The sequence below is a fragment of the Anomalospiza imberbis genome, chromosome 18, assembly GCF_031753505.1.
Source record: "Anomalospiza imberbis isolate Cuckoo-Finch-1a 21T00152 chromosome 18, ASM3175350v1, whole genome shotgun sequence".
Lineage (NCBI taxonomy): Eukaryota > Metazoa > Chordata > Aves > Passeriformes > Viduidae > Anomalospiza > Anomalospiza imberbis.
Window position 1 is genome coordinate 6,689,848 of NC_089698.1, and position 19,192 is coordinate 6,709,039.

At 43.2% G+C, this 19,192-nt stretch overlaps 1 protein-coding gene across 25 annotated transcripts in view; it reads left to right on the forward strand.

Moving 5' to 3' along the window:
- Positions 1-19,192, forward strand: part of FBRSL1 (fibrosin like 1) — a 505,508-nt gene that overhangs the window by 232,065 nt on the left and 254,251 nt on the right. For 21 of the 25 annotated variants that reach the window (XM_068208749.1, XM_068208758.1, XM_068208756.1 and 18 more), the window contains one exon: positions 396-431. The exons of the other annotated variants lie outside the window; for them this stretch is intronic. In XM_068208749.1, coding sequence (XP_068064850.1) covers positions 396-431 — 36 coding nt within the window. The remainder of the gene's footprint in view (positions 1-395; positions 432-19,192) is intronic. 25 annotated transcript variants of the gene reach the window in all.

Here is a 19,192-nt window from a genome sequence, read left to right on the forward strand (position 1 = left end):
GCCTGGTTCTGGAGAGCATCCTTACATGTGCGTGCTGTTCCCAGGAAGCGCCGTCACGTCCTGAAGAGGGATGGCTCAAAGTGTGTGTCCTGCTGCTGTGAAGACGTGTCCACACTGACAGCTTTTACCTTGGTTGGGAGGAGCTGTTGAAGCCCTTCTCTGGCTTATGAAACCCTGCCTGAAATAGCCCCAGAGCCCTCACCTGGAAGTGTTCTCTGCCTGTTACTCCTGTCCTGTGTCCTGGCAGCACACAGAGTATCAGGAGATGATTTGAGGTTGTGGAGTTTTCCCCTAAGGAATACTGGGCTGGGGGAGGGAATCGCAAAATGATTCTTATCTTAAATTACCCAGAATCTCTTGCATTACTTACTGTGGCATATTGTTTCCTCCCACAGAGTTCTGCTCAATCGCTTTCAGGAAGAGGCTACTCCGTAAGTCATTTTACAGCTAATTCTTTCACTTCTGTTGATGTTGATTGCAGAGGTTTACACTACCTGTTGCGCAGCCACTGACATGGAAGAAATGCAGAACAGAAACAGGGTGAGAGCACAGGGCTGTCATGCACCTGGCAGGGGACAGCCCTGACATGTGAGAGTGCATTAAGAGCCTGGGGGCCTCTTAATTTAATATTATACTTATAGGGAGGGTTTTTTTTTTTGTCAGTTTATGATGTATTCCAGCTAGATAGTCACCAAGACCTGAGTGGGGACAGTTTTCAACACCAGCAGGAGATGCTTCCCTCCTCTCCTCCCTCCCCCATACACGTTTTCATGTGTGTGTTACATACAAGAATCAAATACACTATTACTCCCATTTGACAAAGAATTGCAGCCCTCACCAGTGTGAACAAGAAAGTCAATATTCTCTTATTTACAAGCCTCCTAGTTACAAAACAAGCTCGCTTGTTTTCAGGGGAGGGTGTTGCTGAGGTTTCCTTCACAGGAGTGCCACAATGTTTGAGGGTGGTGTTACAGGGTCAGGACACGTCTGCCTGTGTATGCAATGTACCAGACATGTTTAATTGTCCATTTCTGTTCATATGTACCTTGTCTGTATGTGCAATAATGACCTTTCTTCATATAGAGGTGGATTAATTTGTTTGTTTTGGGTACATTTTCTGCTCAGCTGCCCGAAAAGGCAGGCACAGACATCACTGAGTACAGTAATACAGAAATAGGAGAGGGTGTGAGAGGCTTAGTAGAGTCAACATGAAAATTCCTGGAATCACATTATATCTGACTCTAAAAACAAATGTATGGTGGGGAGATATGATACCCTGGTTGTTTAGACAGTAAGTCATGTGGAGTGCAAAGGAATATGCAAATCTGAACATGGATGTCTCAGTCCAGTAAACAATATCTGCCTACACTGGTGGACAATAATTGCTTTTTTCACAACCTCTGCCATGATAAAGTTTTGCCTTCTAGGTGAGTGGTCCCAAACTGTTTCATACCAAGAGCTAAATCTGCTCATTCTCTATAGAACCAGAACAAGGGTGGATTTTATGTACTTCAGGAAGTTGACATGGAGGCCTGGAACACATTTCTTGTTACGATAATCACCAGAATTATTTACTTTCAATAATTTATGTTGTAAGTTTAGGATCATGGAACTTGCTGAGCTTCTGCCCTGTGCACAAAGAGAAAAAACTGCCAGGCAGTGCAGAATTTGTGGTCCAATTTCATAGCAATACTGTCCCATGCTATCCTGCATATTATCAGAAATTCGTAATACAAGATTAAGTGCATTTTCATCATAAAACCATTACAAAATAACATATGACTTGAAAACTCTCACAGTTTTAATGAAATAATGTCACAAATTTTTAGACAGTAGTTACATGTTTACTAAGTATCCTCCTGTGTAAATCTTGCTAGTATCCCAGGTGAGTATCATTGTTTCATTCATTGAGAGATGAAGAATGTTTGCTCTAGGACCCATTAAGTGCTGCTTTCCATACATTTGGAGAATCAGATTCACCTAAGCTTCTAAAGACAGATGCTTTATCTTCTATTTGTCTGTAAAATGCCATGCATGCCCATGGCACCACATAAATAATAATGAATCATCTTCACAGATTTTATGACTGAGGGCCTGGTTTGGGAACTAAACAATTTCCCTGTGGCTATAACATAGGTTGCAAAATCGTAATGGAAAAAGGCCAAAGAATTCTTCTCAGAGTCTCAAGGCCAATAAATCATAGGACTGTTTTCCTCCATTGCTGGCTATTCAGAAATTTTCTTTTGTTTCTCAGAGAAATGATTTTGAGAAAATTACTAGCTCCTTCCCTGTGCATGTGTGGGAACACGGTTCTCTTATTTCGCCAACCCATAACTTCTCGAGGGAGGTAAGAGCTTTCTGCATGCCAGGGCAGTATTTTGAGATCATGAGTAGTGTGAACTGGCATTGCTTTTCTTTATGGATTGTCATTTTCACTGTTAAACTGCCTTCTGCCCCACCATGTGCCAGCTCTTGAGGCTGGCTGTTTCCCCCAAGACTCCGATGCTGCTCTAAATTGATTGAGCAAAAGTCAGAGACTGCCACTTCCATTGGCCCAGACTCCCATGGGAAGCTGGTTCTTGCAGGTGGCACGGAGATGTTCAAACCACCAGATCCAGACAACTGGCCCCACAGCAGGAATTGTCCCTAACATCTATAACAGTTCTCATTTTCTCACAAAAGCAGCTGTCTATGAAACATTAAGTCATTGTGGCATTTTGGCTCTGCCCCTCTTTACATCGGTTGGGTTGTCTCCCAGACATGGTGAAAGCAGTGGTAGCAGGAGGCACGGTGGAGACACTGCTGTGCTGGGTGTTCCTCCTGATAGCTGTGCTGATGGCTTGTGTTGTGGAAGACTTGTGGAATGATGATCTGTATCGTTACTCGCTGAAGTTCTTGTACTGGGTTCCATCAGCAGCTGTTTAAATACCACAAACTATTTTGTGCGTGTTCAGTTTTAATTGCCTCGTTCTGAATCCGCACTCTTCACCATTCACTGGCGTCAGCTGTCCTTGCAGAGATGTTTGCTTTCAGAAACATTTGTAGAAAATGCACATTTTAAGGAAATGAACATTTGCCAAGAGAGAACTTATAACCTACAGTAGGAATCTTGCATGAAAAAAAATCTCAGTGCAAGGTTTGGCTCATCCAGCTTGAGCCATCAAGGCCTGTCCAGGCAGTCAGAGCAGGCTCATTGGTGAAAAACCTCAGCAAATGCCTCATCCATGAACTGCAGACTCTGGAGCTAGAGGCAGGAAGAAAACTAAGTGCAAATGTCTAAATAACTAACTCCTGAGGGCTGGATATTCCAGCAACTTCCTTGGCTTCAGGCTTCCCATGGAATATTAGGTGCCTAAATAAGGAGCATGCTTGAAATAGCTGTGAAATTGTGGTCTCATTGAAGTTACATTTTATGAACTCCAGTTGCACCTAGATTTAATTTGAGCCTCAAAACCAGCAGTAACAGTGACCTGGCACATAGTTTCAGAGTCTCCTGTACATACCACAGACAAAATCTCTTAAAACACTATTTCCCAAAATTAATTTTCAAATGAAGTTTACTTTTATTTGGATAGGACGAGAAATTTCTATGTCTCTACTGCTGCTGCAAGCTCTTTCTCTCCTCAGCAGCATGTGTTTCATATCCTTATCTCATTAAATGTATACTTCCGCTGTGCTGAGAAATAGAACACGAGTTTGTTTATGGAGGTTAATATCTCATTCCCTCTATGACTTGATGGTTACATTTGTGTGATAAACTACTCCAGCCATTTGTCACATTTCCTGCATGCACAAATGAGATTAGTGATGTTAGTCACAGAGGTCTGTCTGTCTTCTGAGCAGACAAAACAGATTCTCTTTTTGGTAACAGGATGAGAGGCCTGTCTACCTGAAAATGCACTGATTTGTTGAAAAGTACACAGAGAATCAGAAATTAGAGTTAGAACTAGTTGAGGTTTTTAGACATCACTGATACGTATCTACGCTGTGGATGTTTGTCAAGTTTTTTTCTGGTAGTTAACTTTGAACCAAACATGGTTATAAAGTAGTTACAATGAATATAAGATAATACATACAGTTTGTTATTAATGGCCAAAAAGTTGCAGTTGTTTATAAGGTTGAGCACACTGTAGAGACAAACTCAAGCTGCAGCTGAATTTGACTCAGTTTTGTAGAGAGGATGGAAAAGGATAGAGCTGGGGAATATGTGGTAGCTTAAAAAAATAAACAAAAAACCTCTTCCAATAAATTATGTAGTTTATTTATAGAGCATCTGTGCAGCTGTTCGTCTTCTGAACTGGAAGGGGCTAAAATATGGGAGGGAATGAAAGAATAAACTTGAAAGCATATGGTAAATGGATAGCCAGTGAGCCAACCTGTCTGAGTGTGCCTTGGAACAAAAGTACAGGAGGATGAGACATCTTTGCTTGGTTTTATTTGTTCTTGAAAGGGTTTTTTTTTTTTAATAAAACCAGTAACATACACTTGGCTACGGCAGCAGCTGATTTTTATTCTGAGCTTCTGTAAAATATCAAAGTCTTTGTAGCCTAGTCAAATCCCTGGCAGCTGATCAAATTCTGTTGATTTTACATCTTCCTTGTTGAGCGCAGGAAACCAGTGTCTCAGATAACTCGGGCTGGAGCTCGTGGAAAGAGAGAAATGTGCAGAACACCATAAGGCTTGCAGAGACTCTTGGGTCATCCAGAGTCAGCTCAGTGCTATCTACAATCTTCATTCCTCCTGCTTGGTGATGTAGCATGAGAACAGTTATCTCGTCCCCCAGGTGAAGCTGAACCTGAGGTGACTCAGACAAGTGCTGGGAAGGCTTTGAGCACCCTGAGCCCACTGCACTATTTGCCTGGACCCCAGTCTGCCCCTTCCTGGCTGTTCTCTCAAATGATCTTGTTCATTTTTTGGAACTGGCTTTCCAGCCAGTTTGGATCTTTGCTGGCAAAGATCTTTACAGCCATCCAGGACTCCTCTCCTGTGCTGTGTGCTCAATGTTGCTGTACAGTGGGGCTGTTGCCCAAAAGAGTTGCCCACAACCACCCTGTCCCTGTCAGATCTCTTTGGCTTGTGCCCATGAGTGCACTTGCTGGGACAGCCAGTTCTGAGCTGCATTCCCCTGGTTTGCAGCACAGAGATAGTGCTCAGCTCAGCGACCTCAGTAGGAGGGAGGACAGGTACAAATGGCTGCAAAGTGCTGGGAAATCATCAGCAGAGGAACTGTTGACTCTGCAGGTTTATATCCCCTGTAAAGCTCTTTTCATGGCCTCTCTCAGTTTTGTGCCAGCTCAGTGCAGTTCTGTGAAACTCTGAAGCAGATGGTGCCTGCTAAGGAGGCTGTTCTCAGGCCAGAAATCCTTGGTGTGAGCATGGGCAGGTTCGTGCCTTTGGTGCAGTGGTTACAGGGGCTCACCAGCAGCATTCCCCAATCCACTCTGTGCTTCGAGGATGCTGTTGTGCTGTTAGGTTGGAACCAAATTATCACTTGGAAAAGTACCTTCAACAGCATCTTTTCTGTACAGACCTTGAGTCAGTACCATTTCCCACATGGATCCCAGGGATAATTGTATACTTTGACATCTTTGAGATGGCCATGGAGAAACTGATGTCCTGAGAAGGATAAATTTCTACATAATGATAAAAAAATTATTGCGATGAAGCATGTCATACTTCTGTTGGGAATTCCTGAGCGTGCTTTCCTCATGGTGTGGAAGCACAGTCAGTGAGCAGAGGCACATTGGAATTGTGACACACAGGGTTTTTCCACCTGCTTCTCTGTCACATGCTAATGAAAAATATCTTCTGTAGGTGGGTAACATTTCTTAGCTGGGCTGGAAAATTCATTGTATTTTAGGACCTCTGATAAATTAGCATTTTTCTGTGCCAAAAATCAGTATTGGAAACAGGGCTCTTGTTATGACTCTAAAACTCCTTGAGCTGGAGCCAAAGGTAAATGATAAAACTGAATTTAATATGTATTTCCTACAATAGTGTGCCTGTGGGCTGGCAATGTGAGCAAGACTTTCTGGACAATATTTATGAATAAAGGAGTATTAATTCCAAAATAAGTATCAATCTCCTTTTGCCGTGATGCCAAGCATAAAAGAGATACTCTAATTGTCTTTTTCTTCTGGACAAGAAAAAGAATGGCAGATAGGTCCCCTTCAAGTGGAAAAATACTCTTGTCTTCTTTGAAGACAGAGAAAAGAAAAAGGGACTATAAAAAAGTGATGTGGCCTGCAAGTGCAATGACAGCACAAAGGATTTAAAAAGATAGAAAAATAATAATATGGAATAGAAGTGTAAAGTATTTGAAATAAGTTTTACCTGTAAGATACCAGGAGTTTTAGAGAGCCAGGAATAAAATGGTGGGTATCAGTCCAAAGCATTTAACTTCTGCTGGTTTTCTTTTCTCATGTTCCTAAATAGCCTCGCTTCACAAAAACTATCCCCATGCTTGAATTCACCTGGACAGGCTGAGTTCACTGAATAAATAGAGTTTTGTTTGCTCTTAGTGCTGTGTGGGATGGAGCCAGGTTGCTGTAAGCCAGCTGAGGAGCTGGACCCTTGGCTCCAGGGACTGTCCCATAAGCCTTGAGCTCAAATTGAGCTGAGTAATTAGTACACATATTATTCCAGATCCATGGGAGCTCTTTTGAGGGTTTTTGAAATGTCCCATGAAAAGCTTAAGCAGAAGTACAAACATAAATAAACTACATACTTCAGCTTTACAAATATTGAAGTCCGTGAACTTCCTTACAACACATTTTCCTTTAGAAGTTCCCTTTTCTGAAAGTCTGTTTCTTCTTAGATGACCTCTGCTTTTAATTAGGATGAAAAGTCCCATGGATTTTCACTCATCTCCACAGCCATAAGCAAGCACAAAGGGCCCTCTCTGTCTGAGTTTCCCCCTGCCTGAGCAGTGGCCTTGGCAGAGGGGCTGCCTCGGAGGCTCAGCAGTGGTGCCCCTTTGTCCCTGTGGCCGGAGCGGGACGGGATGATCCTGATTTCCATAAACCCCCAGCTGCAGGGAGGCACAGCCAGCTGACACCGTGAGCCCCTCGAGGGATGGGACATATGACTTGTGTGTGATTTTTGCCCGTGTTTTTAATCTCCCTGCCGCTGCCCTCCGCTCGGGGCACGGAGGGGAGCAGACCTCTAATCTGACTAGAAAGCAGCTATTGTTAAACAGATGCATCCCCCGAAATTCCCAGTGCTCCTCGGCTTTTGGGCTGGGATAACCTCGTTGTCACCGGCCTTGCACGCTAAAATGAAAAGTTGTCCTAAATCCATCTTGAATTCACCAGCCTGGAAAGGATTACAACCTGCTGAAGAGGAAAGGCAGAGGATTTTGAGAATATCTGGTCTTTATTTCTGGACCTTTTTGATTAAGACTGTCCTGAAGCAGTTGTGTCATATACGTGCTGTAGCTTTCTTTGTGTAGCAGAGCAGGGTACTTGTCTGTCTCAGCTGTTTTCACACTGTTGTTTGCTCTCATGACTCTGTTTCCTTAGAATCCACTGCCTTGTTTTAACTCTCTTTCCTTTCCCTTTACCAAATCCAACAAAAAGATGATTAGAGCAGACAGCTGATTAGGATCAGGGCTCCTTACCTAACTACCATAGTGAGCAGGGGTTAAGTGTGGGGCCTCTTGGGGGATTTGTTTTTCATTTTTGTTTAATTCTCTGATAGTCTTGTGCAGCGAGAATGGGCAGTTTTGGTGTTTTATAATTACAGAGAGGGTTAAAATAGTCCATTTTTGAGGGCTGCCCATGCACTGGTGCTGGATGCTGTGGTAGGTTCCTCAGAGGAAACTCACGGGGGTAGGTGGAAAAGGGGTTCACGCTCTCTTGTTTTGTCTCATATTTCACAGCACCCAAAACCCCAGCATGTAAGGGTAGCAGCAGTGGAAATAACAGTGCCACAGCAGAATGCAGTTGTAGAAATAAGAGATGAACATGTTTTGTTGGCCTTGACGGTGAACAAGAGAGATCAAGGAAAAGGGATCGATTGCATCAACTTTGTGGGTGTTATTGGCATTAGAGAACACTGCCTGTCATCCTGAAGCATCATAAATATTTAATTTAATTCAGTGGAATACCCTGATTGCTATCAGTCCCAAAATGGTTTTCCCCATCTTAAAGTGAATTGAAATAAAATAGTCTAGAAGAGAGTAAGTTCTTTGGGTGATGGTAAAACTAGTCACTGCACATTCAAGAGTGTAGGGAAGGGTTCCAGTCGGTTTGTGGGTTTTACTCACTTTCATCACTTGTATTGCTTCCTTGTCACCTTTTTTTTTTAATTGGGATTTGTTATTATAGATGAGAGAGATCTTTAGTTTCTTTCATGTCCTAACAGAAGGCAAAAATGCAACTTTAGTTTAGCAAAACAACAGATGCAACCCTAAGTCAGCTCTCACACCAAAGAAAACTTTTGATAACATGCTGAAGGTGTGGGGGCTCTGCTGTGAAAGCTGCAAATGGGTGGAAATCTGCTGTAGGCTGAGGTTTCTCTCCTCACTTCGTGTTTCAGCCTGCAATCGAGCTGGCTGCTAAAATGTGAATATACTGGGCCATGTGGTTCCTCTGCAGTGGGAAGGCCGTTCTCCTCCATTCCTTGTGGGGTGAGAGAGCAGAGGGGCTCCGTGCTGGTGTCCCTGTGCAGGTGGTTCAGGCAGGAGCCTGGGGCTCTGGGCTGCCTCTCCAGGAGCTGTCTCTCCAGGAGCTGTTCCGCTCCTGCTGCAATAGTAGAAGAGTTGGTGAAGAGCAACTTTCTGATCTGCAGTGCTTGCATGGCTGGAAGAGGAGCATTCAGATGGAAACCTTGGTCAGCCATGCGAGATATTTTCTACACAAGGTCAATGTTTTCACTTCCTGCTGCCTCAGCATTTCAGCATCACAGCTGCTCATGGTCAACACAGGCCCCAGTCACCATGACCTGCTGGTCACATTTTAGAAGGTGTCCTTTCTCCTTTTTATAGCAAATACAGAAATGAAACTGTAAGAACCTTCCTGTATGATACAAAAGGACCAACTGCAGTTCTAGAAAGCCAGGGAATGCAGGGCAAAGGCATAAATGTCAATGAATCCATTGTAACTTGGGTGTGAGATAGGAATCACACCAGGGTGAGAGGTCTTTGCAATACCATTTGGCAAGTAATAAGGCCAAATACTCTCTGCTTGTTCCCTGTCTCTTTGTTTTATTAAATACCTTTAGGGAGGCAATGGTGTAATTCTGAAATTCAAGCACTGCTGTATCCAAAAGTTCTTTTAAAACCCTTCGATCAATGATACTTAGTTTCATGAAGAAATTTTTAAGTTCCAGTTCAGAATACCTTGTGTTTCAGCATAGTTTTCAGATGATTGTAGCTGTTCTCTCTTTTCTCAGCTCGTCACAGGTCAGAAACTCAAAGGCATTGAGGTTGAGTAAAACAATTCTTCATCACTCTGAGCTCTGCTTTGTTTTTGTGGGAATTGTCTGCTTCTGCAGCACCTTCAGTTTCATTACTTGTTATAAAGTTTGGTTTACTAACCTGCTCTAGGAAGAGATACAACCACCAAAGCTGCTTTTTAATTAGCCCTGTGGCCCATCCGGTGTGGATGTGCTGACGTCCTGGCTGTACAATGTACTTCCAATGAAAGGGAACAGTCTGCCATAGAGTCTTGTGACCTTGAGGTCAGTCTTGTGCTCAAAATTGCTTTTGATTATGGAGTTAGTATGTGTCTCAAAAATATAATAAAAAATCCAGCAAGCACTAGCAATCCTTACACAGTGCTGCTGAGTTACACACTCAAGTGGTATCACCTCTAGATTTTAATGGAATTAACTGCTTTATTTATAGATACTTTCCAGATGCCATGCTTCTGGTTGTGAATATTTAGAGGTTTACAACCAGAATGATGGGAAATTGGCATACAGTTACATCACTGTGGACATGGCTGCAGTGGTTTCTACAGGAATGTAGCCTGATTCATACCTTTACTGTCTGCATTTCATCTCTGTGCTATCTGATGGATAAGACTTTGTGTGCCTGAACGCTTACAGCTTAGATGTGTAGTAGTATCCTGAGGAATTTTCTTGTCTGATTAATTCACCACATGTGTTCACCAGAAAGCCTCAGGACATTGGCAGTTTTTGGGAAGATGCTAGATGTAGCTGCATGGTACTTGCAAACCTCAGTTCAGTTTTTTAGACTGGTACTTTGTTATCTGTAAACAATAAGACATTCTGGAGTTGATTAAGAAGCTATCAGGTGTGGTTCTTGGGTTTTCTGGACAGGGGGTTGAAATGGTTCATGCTGCCCTTGAAATCAGCTAATCAAAGCAGGACAATTTTTGGACATCCTGTAGCAATTAGAGTGCTGTAGATGAGGGATGGTACAGACTGTGTAGTGTGTGCTTTGAACTCGTGCAGCAGCATTCTCAGACCAGTTGGTAATCACCAAAGGAAAAAAATGTTCCATTTGAGTTGGGTAAAGCATATTATGTGTTTTATTGGATTGATGAAATTCTGCCATCACCTGCAGGGTAGCAGCAGCATTGAACAGCTGAGAAGCTAAACTTAGTGGGATACTTGTAATGAACCAAAGATTCAAAATTTGATCTCAAAAATCACTTGTCTAAAAGGCTTTCTCTGCAAGTATTTCTCATAGCAAAATATGAGCAGGTGTTGGCACAAGCAAGGTTATAAGGCTCGTGACAAAGTTAGATCAAACCATTTTCCCCATGAATTCATGTCTCTTCCAAAGCTGCTTAACAGCATCTAGTAGCATCCTGGTTTAAGAGAAAAGGAGCTCTAGTCACAAAGATTAGGATGTCACGGTGGAGATGCCCGAGGCCACAGAGCACTGTGTAACTGGCAGGCATCGAGCTGTAACGGGTGCAGGATGCTCATGCTCACAGCCTTTGCGAAGTATCTTTCCTTTCCTCTAAAGACTTGTTCTCTGAGGAGCCCTAATTCAGTTCATTTCTAGAAAGCTGGGGAAGAGGGCAGGAGAGAATAATAAATGGTCCCTTGAAAACAAGAGGCAGCACTAGACACCGCACGATGACCCAAACAGCCTATTTAACTGCAGCCAGTTTCCTGCTGAAGATTCATTTCGAAGAGATTGCGAGAGCACTTGAACAGGAAGCTGCAGCTTCACCAAACGGTTTCAGTATCAGTGTGTTATCTGTGGTCATTCCCCTCCACAGCTTGTGGCTGGCTTCTGGTTAGCAGAGACAGACACTTTGAGCTGAGCTGGCATCAGTTCCCACCTACTTAATCAGTTCAGTTGTGAGTCCTGTGGTTAGCTCGAATCCCCTGGTCGTCTTGTGGATTGCCAGTGACAGGAAGGGGGAGATGCATTGAGTGGTTCCGGCAGGAATAGCTTGGTTATCTGATGGTCACCCCAGAAACTGATAAAATTATGTGAGCTCTTTTCTGAGAAGACATCAAAAAAGCAGAAACTGTTGTCTCTAACCACCTGAAGAGTTTACAACGTCAAGGGAAATTTTGCTTATCTTGAAAGCCTCAAAACTGTTAACCCGCCTTCACCACTGCAGACCACAGCACTGCCTCAGACTCACAGTGCACAGAGTGAAGTACAGATCGTCGTGTGCAGAGCTGTAAATTCTTACTGAGGAAACATTATCGTTCAGATCTTCCAAAATTACTTTGGCACTTCAAATTCAATTACTTAGGCACTTCAAATTCCCAAATTCAGAGGTGAACAATGTGAAACATATGAGAGAACCGGGCTTTTCTGAGGAAGCGTGCTCTGTATTTTTAGAAAACTTGGCCTCCTTGAGTCTGTCATGTTGTCAGGAGTTTGGGCATGCAAAATGATGAATCACTTTTCAAAGTGTAGTGTGTTTGATGAGCCTGGATTGATCTGAAGCCAAAGTGATGGTGACTGTGACAAGGGCTTGCAAAGGTTAAACAGAGAAGGTGGTCTTATCCTGAGGATGACTTAGGGTACTTGGTTTGTTTTTGGCATGTGTTTGCTGAGCAGACTTCAGCATCAGAATAGATTTCAGAGAGAAACCTTAAGTAAATCAGATTTTAAATTAGTACTTTCAAAGAGCCTTGGGTGGGTTCCTCTGAGATTTAGTGCCTGAGTGTCTCTAGCCTTAAAATGGAGTAGTACTCAGGTCTTTTCTTGAGGTGTGTTGATGGGGAGAGTGTTTTACTGAGTATTTACTGAAACAGGTGAGGTAGTTTGGAAGATCCACCTAATTTTCTTGTCTTGTGCCTAGAATATAAGGAGCTGCTTGTCTGATCACCCCTCTCTTCAAACCAAGCCCCTCAGCTTCTGTCCCAGGCCACAGCTTGCAGCCCAGCTCCCCATGCTGCAGGTGCCTGTCCTGGTAGTGGCTGTGCTGCTGCTGAGCAAGCATGGGAAAGGCATTGCCTCCTGCTGGAGCAAGGGGCTGGGATGTCTTTTTCCATGGGAGAGAGGCTCCCGTGGCTGGTCCAGAGCCCTCATGCCCATCACACCAGCCCTGGGCATTCTGGTCCCTTCCTCACTGTTGGCCTTAGAATAAAAGCAAAGGTGGGCTTGGCAGCCAGGCTCCATCAGCACAGCCTCACCCTGAACCTGCACATCTCAGAACTTCACACTGAATTCACACAATATGATGTGTGATTTGTAGCTGTAACAGTCACCATGATGAAACCCTGCTTGTCTGCTGCTTTTGTCCAGGTTTTGAAATCAAGACTGGGTGTTTGTAAGGGCGTGTGTCCATACAGGAGGCATGAGAGATGCTTTAGTCTGCTGACGTTGTTTGGCTCAGCCTCTGTCAACGACAGCCACAGCAATCAGTGCATTTTGGACTCAAAGCTATTTTCCTTTCCTGCTGCAGATTATGTCTGGTATGCATAACATGTTAATTTAACAAAGCAGTTCTTTTGATACAGCTTTAATTTTTTAACAACAGCTCGAAGGCAATGATGTACAGATTATATAGTGTCAGTTTCCCAATTAAAGTTTTACAGGAAAATACTCTGGTTTTGCTTTAAGCCTGTTTTGAATTCTTCCTTCTGGCACTTGTGCAAATGGAAACTGTGCTATTGCAAAGCATCCATTTGAAACCTTGAAATATTTATTGAGGCTGCATTGAATACTGAAGCAGGAATCTTCCTGTAGGCTTGTTGATGTCTGTCATATGCATTTATTTTGTAATTAAATGTCTGGAAACTTGTGTGTGTGCCCGAGTGGTTGGTTTCTTGTGTTTTATTTTTTGCAGGTTTTGTTGTTGTTACACTGGTTTTTCTGATAAATGCTTTTAACTCACCACTTTTAAGAGTTCTATGAAAAATTATCCACAGCCAGACCACATCTTTGATGTATAATAATGAACCTCTTACTAATTGTTGTGCAGAACACTGAGGAGGTGGCTAAACCACTGCCCTTCCTAGAATACCAGACCTTGTGAAGCTCATTGCTGCAACAGAACATGCCTGTTTGAAGGCTGGGGGATGGAGACTAGCTGAGAAAATTTCATTAATGAAACACTACCCACAAACTGAACTATTTTATTATTTTTTCCTTCCCTCTTTTTCCTCCCCAGCCCTTTGTCTTGGATAATATCAGGTCAATGTCCTTACCTGTTTATATGGGCTGGCAGCAACAGGGGCTGACGGTATCTGAAATTGCCCCCAGAGTGTGTTCCAAGGGATGGGATGGTGGAGCATAAGCTGAACCTCAGAGGGCAAGGCACTGATATTAGACAGGACCAGGAGTCATCAGCTCTGGTGACAGCAGACCATGGCTCTGTGAAGCTGCAGAACCAAATGCTCCTTGGCATTTCCCTGGTGGCTCTCTCCAAGTACTCCCCACTGCTCATCCTGACCCGAGGCATATCCCTGCTCCAGGAGTCTTGCTCTCCTGAAGGTTGTGTGATGACTAGAACTAGAGTATCAGACGTCTAATTCAGATTAACTTGCAGCCTGGAGTGGCATGAGTTATTGCCCAGATTTGCAAGGCAGCAGGGTAGCATGAAGGTCTCTGTGGTTGCATTCCAATCCAGCTGCTTTTAAAGGACAGGGAAAATGATCCCTGAAGCTGTGCCCACCCAATGGGCTCGAGCTGGAGCAGGCAGCTTCTCTGCCCTTGGAATGTGCTGAGAGTCTGAAGAATTCCCTGCTGCCAGTGTGCCAAGGAAGCCACCTGGCCCACTTTGAAACCAAATGCTGCGTCTCATGTGTTTATCACTTCCCTTGTTTTTGTTCTTTTTCCGTTTCCAGCTAATCTCTTTGGATTCGTCCTACTGCTGGATAATTATGACTTTCATATCTACATCTATTTCTCAAGCTTGGCTGCATTATTTTTGGGCAGCTATTTAAGACCTTGTTTATTTAAAAAAATATATTATGTCTGTATTTGCATATTTGCATTTCAGAGCTCACAAACAATGATTCTTCACACAGTACATCATTCTTCAAATATTTTTCTTAACAAGTAGAACTTTTTCAGGCATGCCAGAATCAGCTTCATTATATGAATCCTATTCGTGGATCCTATTTAGAGCGTTTGCAGGGAGGGAATTAAATGGGCTGCTCTCACAGATACATATGTCTGGTCCCATGTAAAAAGGGAGGGTAATAACTGGTTGATACTTCAAGGAAATTGCAATAGTTACTGAGAAGAAAGGCCCTTCCCTTTTTTGTTCTTTTCCTGTCTTTTTTCCTTCCTTCCTGGAAATAAAGTACACATTTATGTGGGAAATAAAAGCCAAAGCCTTCATTATCAACACCAAAAGAAACTGATTCTGCAGCAGTGCTTTAGTTCAGTGACTTTATTTGTATAAAGAACAATGAATGATGTAAAGATAATAGTTTTATCTGAAGGATGTTAGCACAAGCTGACATGTACCCTCTTCAGCACTGATGGGCTGCACCTGGTCGGTGCAGAGAGCACAAGTGTGGGCAGAGTGGTCTGTCAGGCCCGACTTCATCCCTCACCTCAGGGAGTTTTAAATCATCTTGGGGAAAGGGGGAAGTAGCAGCTCAGCCCAGGGATTTTGGAAAGTGTTTCTGTTGAGTTCCTCAGTTGAATGATGGCCAATGAGCTGTTGCATTGGCAGAATCGAAGTGATAGCTGGCTTTTAGAACCGAATAATGAAATCTGCAAATGTAAAAGGAAAAATGCAAATGTAAAGAAAAATGCAAAGGAAATCAGTTCCTCAAGTTTCCAGTACTACTGCAGAGAAATGATCAAAATAATGGAAGTTCTTTTAGGCAATGCAGTTTAAATGAAGAGGATGTGTTCAAACACGCATAAAGAAGAATGCAAGTGAACTGTAGATTGATCTGGGGTTTAGAAAGGGAGGAATTTGGCGTGTTTTTAACTAGAGTGTCAGCATGGTGCCCATCTTGGTGGCCCAAAGTGCTCTGACATGCTGCCTCAGTGACTTGTGCTTCAAAGTTTCTGTTCAGGTGGTTGGGTCACCCATGAAAACAGGCTCATGGGGAGAGCCAAAGGGGAAGGCAGGTTCTCCAAAGAGAGACAAAACTTAGAAGGATAGTTTCACATTAATTTTCTTCTGTGCTATACTGGATAGCCAAGGAAAGAGAGCAGAAGATGGTTGTGTGGAGAGATTGAATAATGTGAAAATGTGCAGAATCAAAGCTGCTTTGGGGGCTGCCTGACAGCTCTGAGGTGTGGGGACGACAGGATGATCATTATGAGGTGTGTGAATGGTTCAGCCTCTGAACAGCACATTTGGCACTACCAACTGGTTTATCTAGAGGTTTGAGGGGACAAGGAAAGGGATTTTAGAGATTTTTTCTTTGTTTTATTTGAGAAATGGAGTGTGAAAGAAAGATCCTCAATAGGACTAGTTTCTGCTTCACATCACGGATGGTTTACACCTGATCTGACCAAAATCTTATCTCTGATCTGTCTGCTTTGAGCAAACATCCTTGTGGGTATTCTGTTCAGGTAGCTCTTTACCTCACTGGCCTTGGACAATGAGTGGGAGAACAGTAGGATTTTCATCTCTGTCAATGACAGCAGTCGAAAATTGCAAGAATCCCAAGAAAACACAATCTGGAGAAGGGAGTGGGTCTTTGTCAGCTCAGCAGGACCACAGCATGGCTGTGACTTGTGGCTTCACTGAGTGTGGTGTTTTTCACTCACCAGTACCTTCTCAAGTTGATTGATTTTGTCAGAATTTGCTTTAAAAGGAATGAATTCTAATTGGTAGTTGTGAAACTTAAGGCAAACATGTCATTGAAAATAAGCTTACAGTGGTTTGATCAAGATCCTATGATTTGAGGTTTTCAGACATTTAAATGTGTTCAATTGCTGTGAAGCTGGAAGCACAGGTAGGAAAGACTCGTAATTGAAGTTGCATGGTGAGGAGCCAGATTCAGAACCTCCTGGAGCCTTGCTGATGGTATTTTCTGATTCCAGACTCGTAGTAATGTGTTTATAATATTTTTTTGGGTTTCAATTTGGTCAACGTCCGTTGCCATTTTACCCAAACCTCTTTTATAATGGTAGGTTTCTCTCACACCTCACTTGGAGTCTTGCTGGTGGTTTTCAATCTCTTCCAATTTGCAAACAACCTAAGAAAAATACCACTAAAGTTGCAGAGCCCTATATTTTGAATGCAAAGCCATCTTGACCACAGGCTTGCATTTCTTAACTACCTTTTTACATCTCATTTAAGAAGTACTCAGCAAAGTTGGAGGTCTCATGTCCCAGGGCTGAAAACCAGTAGCTTAATGCAGTGGGGCCCCGTTTCTGGTTCTTGGCTCTGCTGTAGCGTGAATACAGACTGTGCAAACCATGTTTTACAGAAATTTTGTTCAATAAAAGTATGTCTTCAGCATCAGCGCAGACTCTGTCTACCGCAGTGGATTTTCTTCCTTCTGACTGGAGTTGGGGTTGGATTTCTTTGGATATTGTGGTGCTTTCTGACGCCTATTTAATTTTGCTGGAGCGGTATTTTTGTGACACCATGGTGCTGTGAGAGTTGTAAATTATTCTTTTACTCAAGTAGACTTTGTAATTTGGTGGGAAAAAATTGCTTTCCAGCAAAACTCAGCCTGAAAGTTAACATGTTCATTAGTCACTGCAGTGGCCCACAGTAGTACAACTTGTGGATTATTTTACAATATGTACTTTTCTGGTTGCTTGCACAAATGTAATACAGAAGTTGCTTTTATATTAATCTTTAAAGTTTCGGCCTTGAACGCTTGTAATTTCTGCATCCTGAATATTAACCAACAAAGGAAGCGAGGTTTTGTGTTCAAAGCCAGGAGGAGGAGACAGGAGGTCTGTGCTGTATTCCCAGCGCTCCCGTAATCTTGCTCTGGGATCTGGGGCGTGCTGTTTGCTGTGCCTCAGTTTAGCTCATGCATGGGGCAGGGAGACCTTTTGGGTGTGTTCACTGGCCCAGTTGTGTGGAAGCTTTGATGCTCTATGGGATTGCTGGTGGAAAAATGTCATATTGTGTTCAGCGTGCAGGAATCTGTGGGTTTAGAAGTTACCCCAGCAGTTCCAAGTGGCATTTCTCCACTTCTGGCCAGGGCTGGCATCTGCCATGAGCACCCCCGCTGCTATTTTCCCCCTCATATGTTTTGCACACAGGAGCTCGAGCAGATGTGGGCTTTCAGACTCGGTACAACCACACATGATGGTTTATCCTTGAATTCTATGTGCTGTTCTCCGGTATCCTGATGTGTAAGGGTGCCTCTCCGCAGAAAGTTCCTGCAGGAGCCAGGCACATTGTGTTACAGCTGGCCCCTTGTTAACTCTGAATTTCCCTAGTTCCTTTGCCTCTCCAGGTTTGAGTTAGACGGCTTGATGTTACTTCAGAGCCGTCCTTTTGATGGCTGGAAACGATAATAGCCTGTGTCATCTGCCCTTTAGAGGGAAGGGTTATGCCTCGTCCTTTATTCCTCGTCTCTCCTGACAAAACCCGGCCCACAATGCGCCCGAGCCGCTCGCAGGTGTTCCCGCCGCTCTGCCCTCTCACATGCACCGCAAATTAGTAACAGAAGCTAATGGCCCAGCATGCGGCCATCAAAGGGCTGACAATTCCAGCCTTTGCAAAGGGCCCTTTATGTCAGAGCCCCCCACGAGAGCTGTCCGGCTGAAAAGGCCGTTTGTGTGTCCCTGTGTGCGGGCCGGTGCCGCGCCCCGCCGGCCGCGGGCCTCACGCTGCGCCCCGGGCCTGTTGCTGCTGGCAACAGATAAAAATCGCTGTTGGCCACAGCGGGGCCCGCAGCACATCAATCATCCGCCCAGATAAAGGCCTCGGGCCTTTGGCCCCATCCCTCGCTTGTTCCTAAATAATTTCCACTGGCTGAGCATGCTATGGTGTAGGCTGGGTAATTCAGTCCAGAAAACTTCATTTCACTGAAAATGCTTTGATTCTTTTTTTTTTTTCCTTTTTTTTTCTTTTTTTTTTTTTTTAAAGACTGTTTTTGTTCAAATAGATGTTTGTTTCGAAAGAGGGAATTTAACTGATGAAAGGGATGCCGTGAAAGTTCAGAGTGAGAATAATAAATAGGATTGTGTGGTTAAATGTAAAGTACAGCCAAGCTGCAGCAAAAAGAATTAGCATTTACCAGAAGTAACAAAGCACCTTCGCACTTCAGAAGACACCTTTCAGCTTTGGCATCGTTCAGCTTCCTGAATTTATATATATTTAAATAGAGATTAATCTTTATATATGGATAACATCATTTCCCACCACACCTTTATTAAAAAGATTTATAGCCGGGTATCAAATTACACTTTTAATATAGCCTAGTTGATTTTTTGGTAGCAGCAAATCATATTTGTAACTCCGAATAACTAAACAAATTTGACAGTAGCAAATTTTCTCCTTGACACAGCTAATTCTTCATCCTGTCCTAATGTTCTGCTGTAAAGCCATAAGAAATTGTGATGCTTAGAGCCTGACAGTCATAGGTTTTGTTCTTGCCACTTAGCAATCCTTCAAAGAAGAAACCATTGCAATTTAAATTGAGGGACAACACACTTTGTAGAGAAGCCCTGGTTTGTAATCTTGCTGGCTTGTGCTATAAGGATAGGGTAGGTGGGATATAGAGGAATATTGAAGGTAAAAATCAAGTGTTAGGTCACAAATAAAATTGCTGTGGAAACCCTAAAAATTAAATCTCAGCCAGCCTGCTCTCTGCACAAGCATCTTTGCATACTAATTGCATGGGGCTTTGTATTACTGTAGAT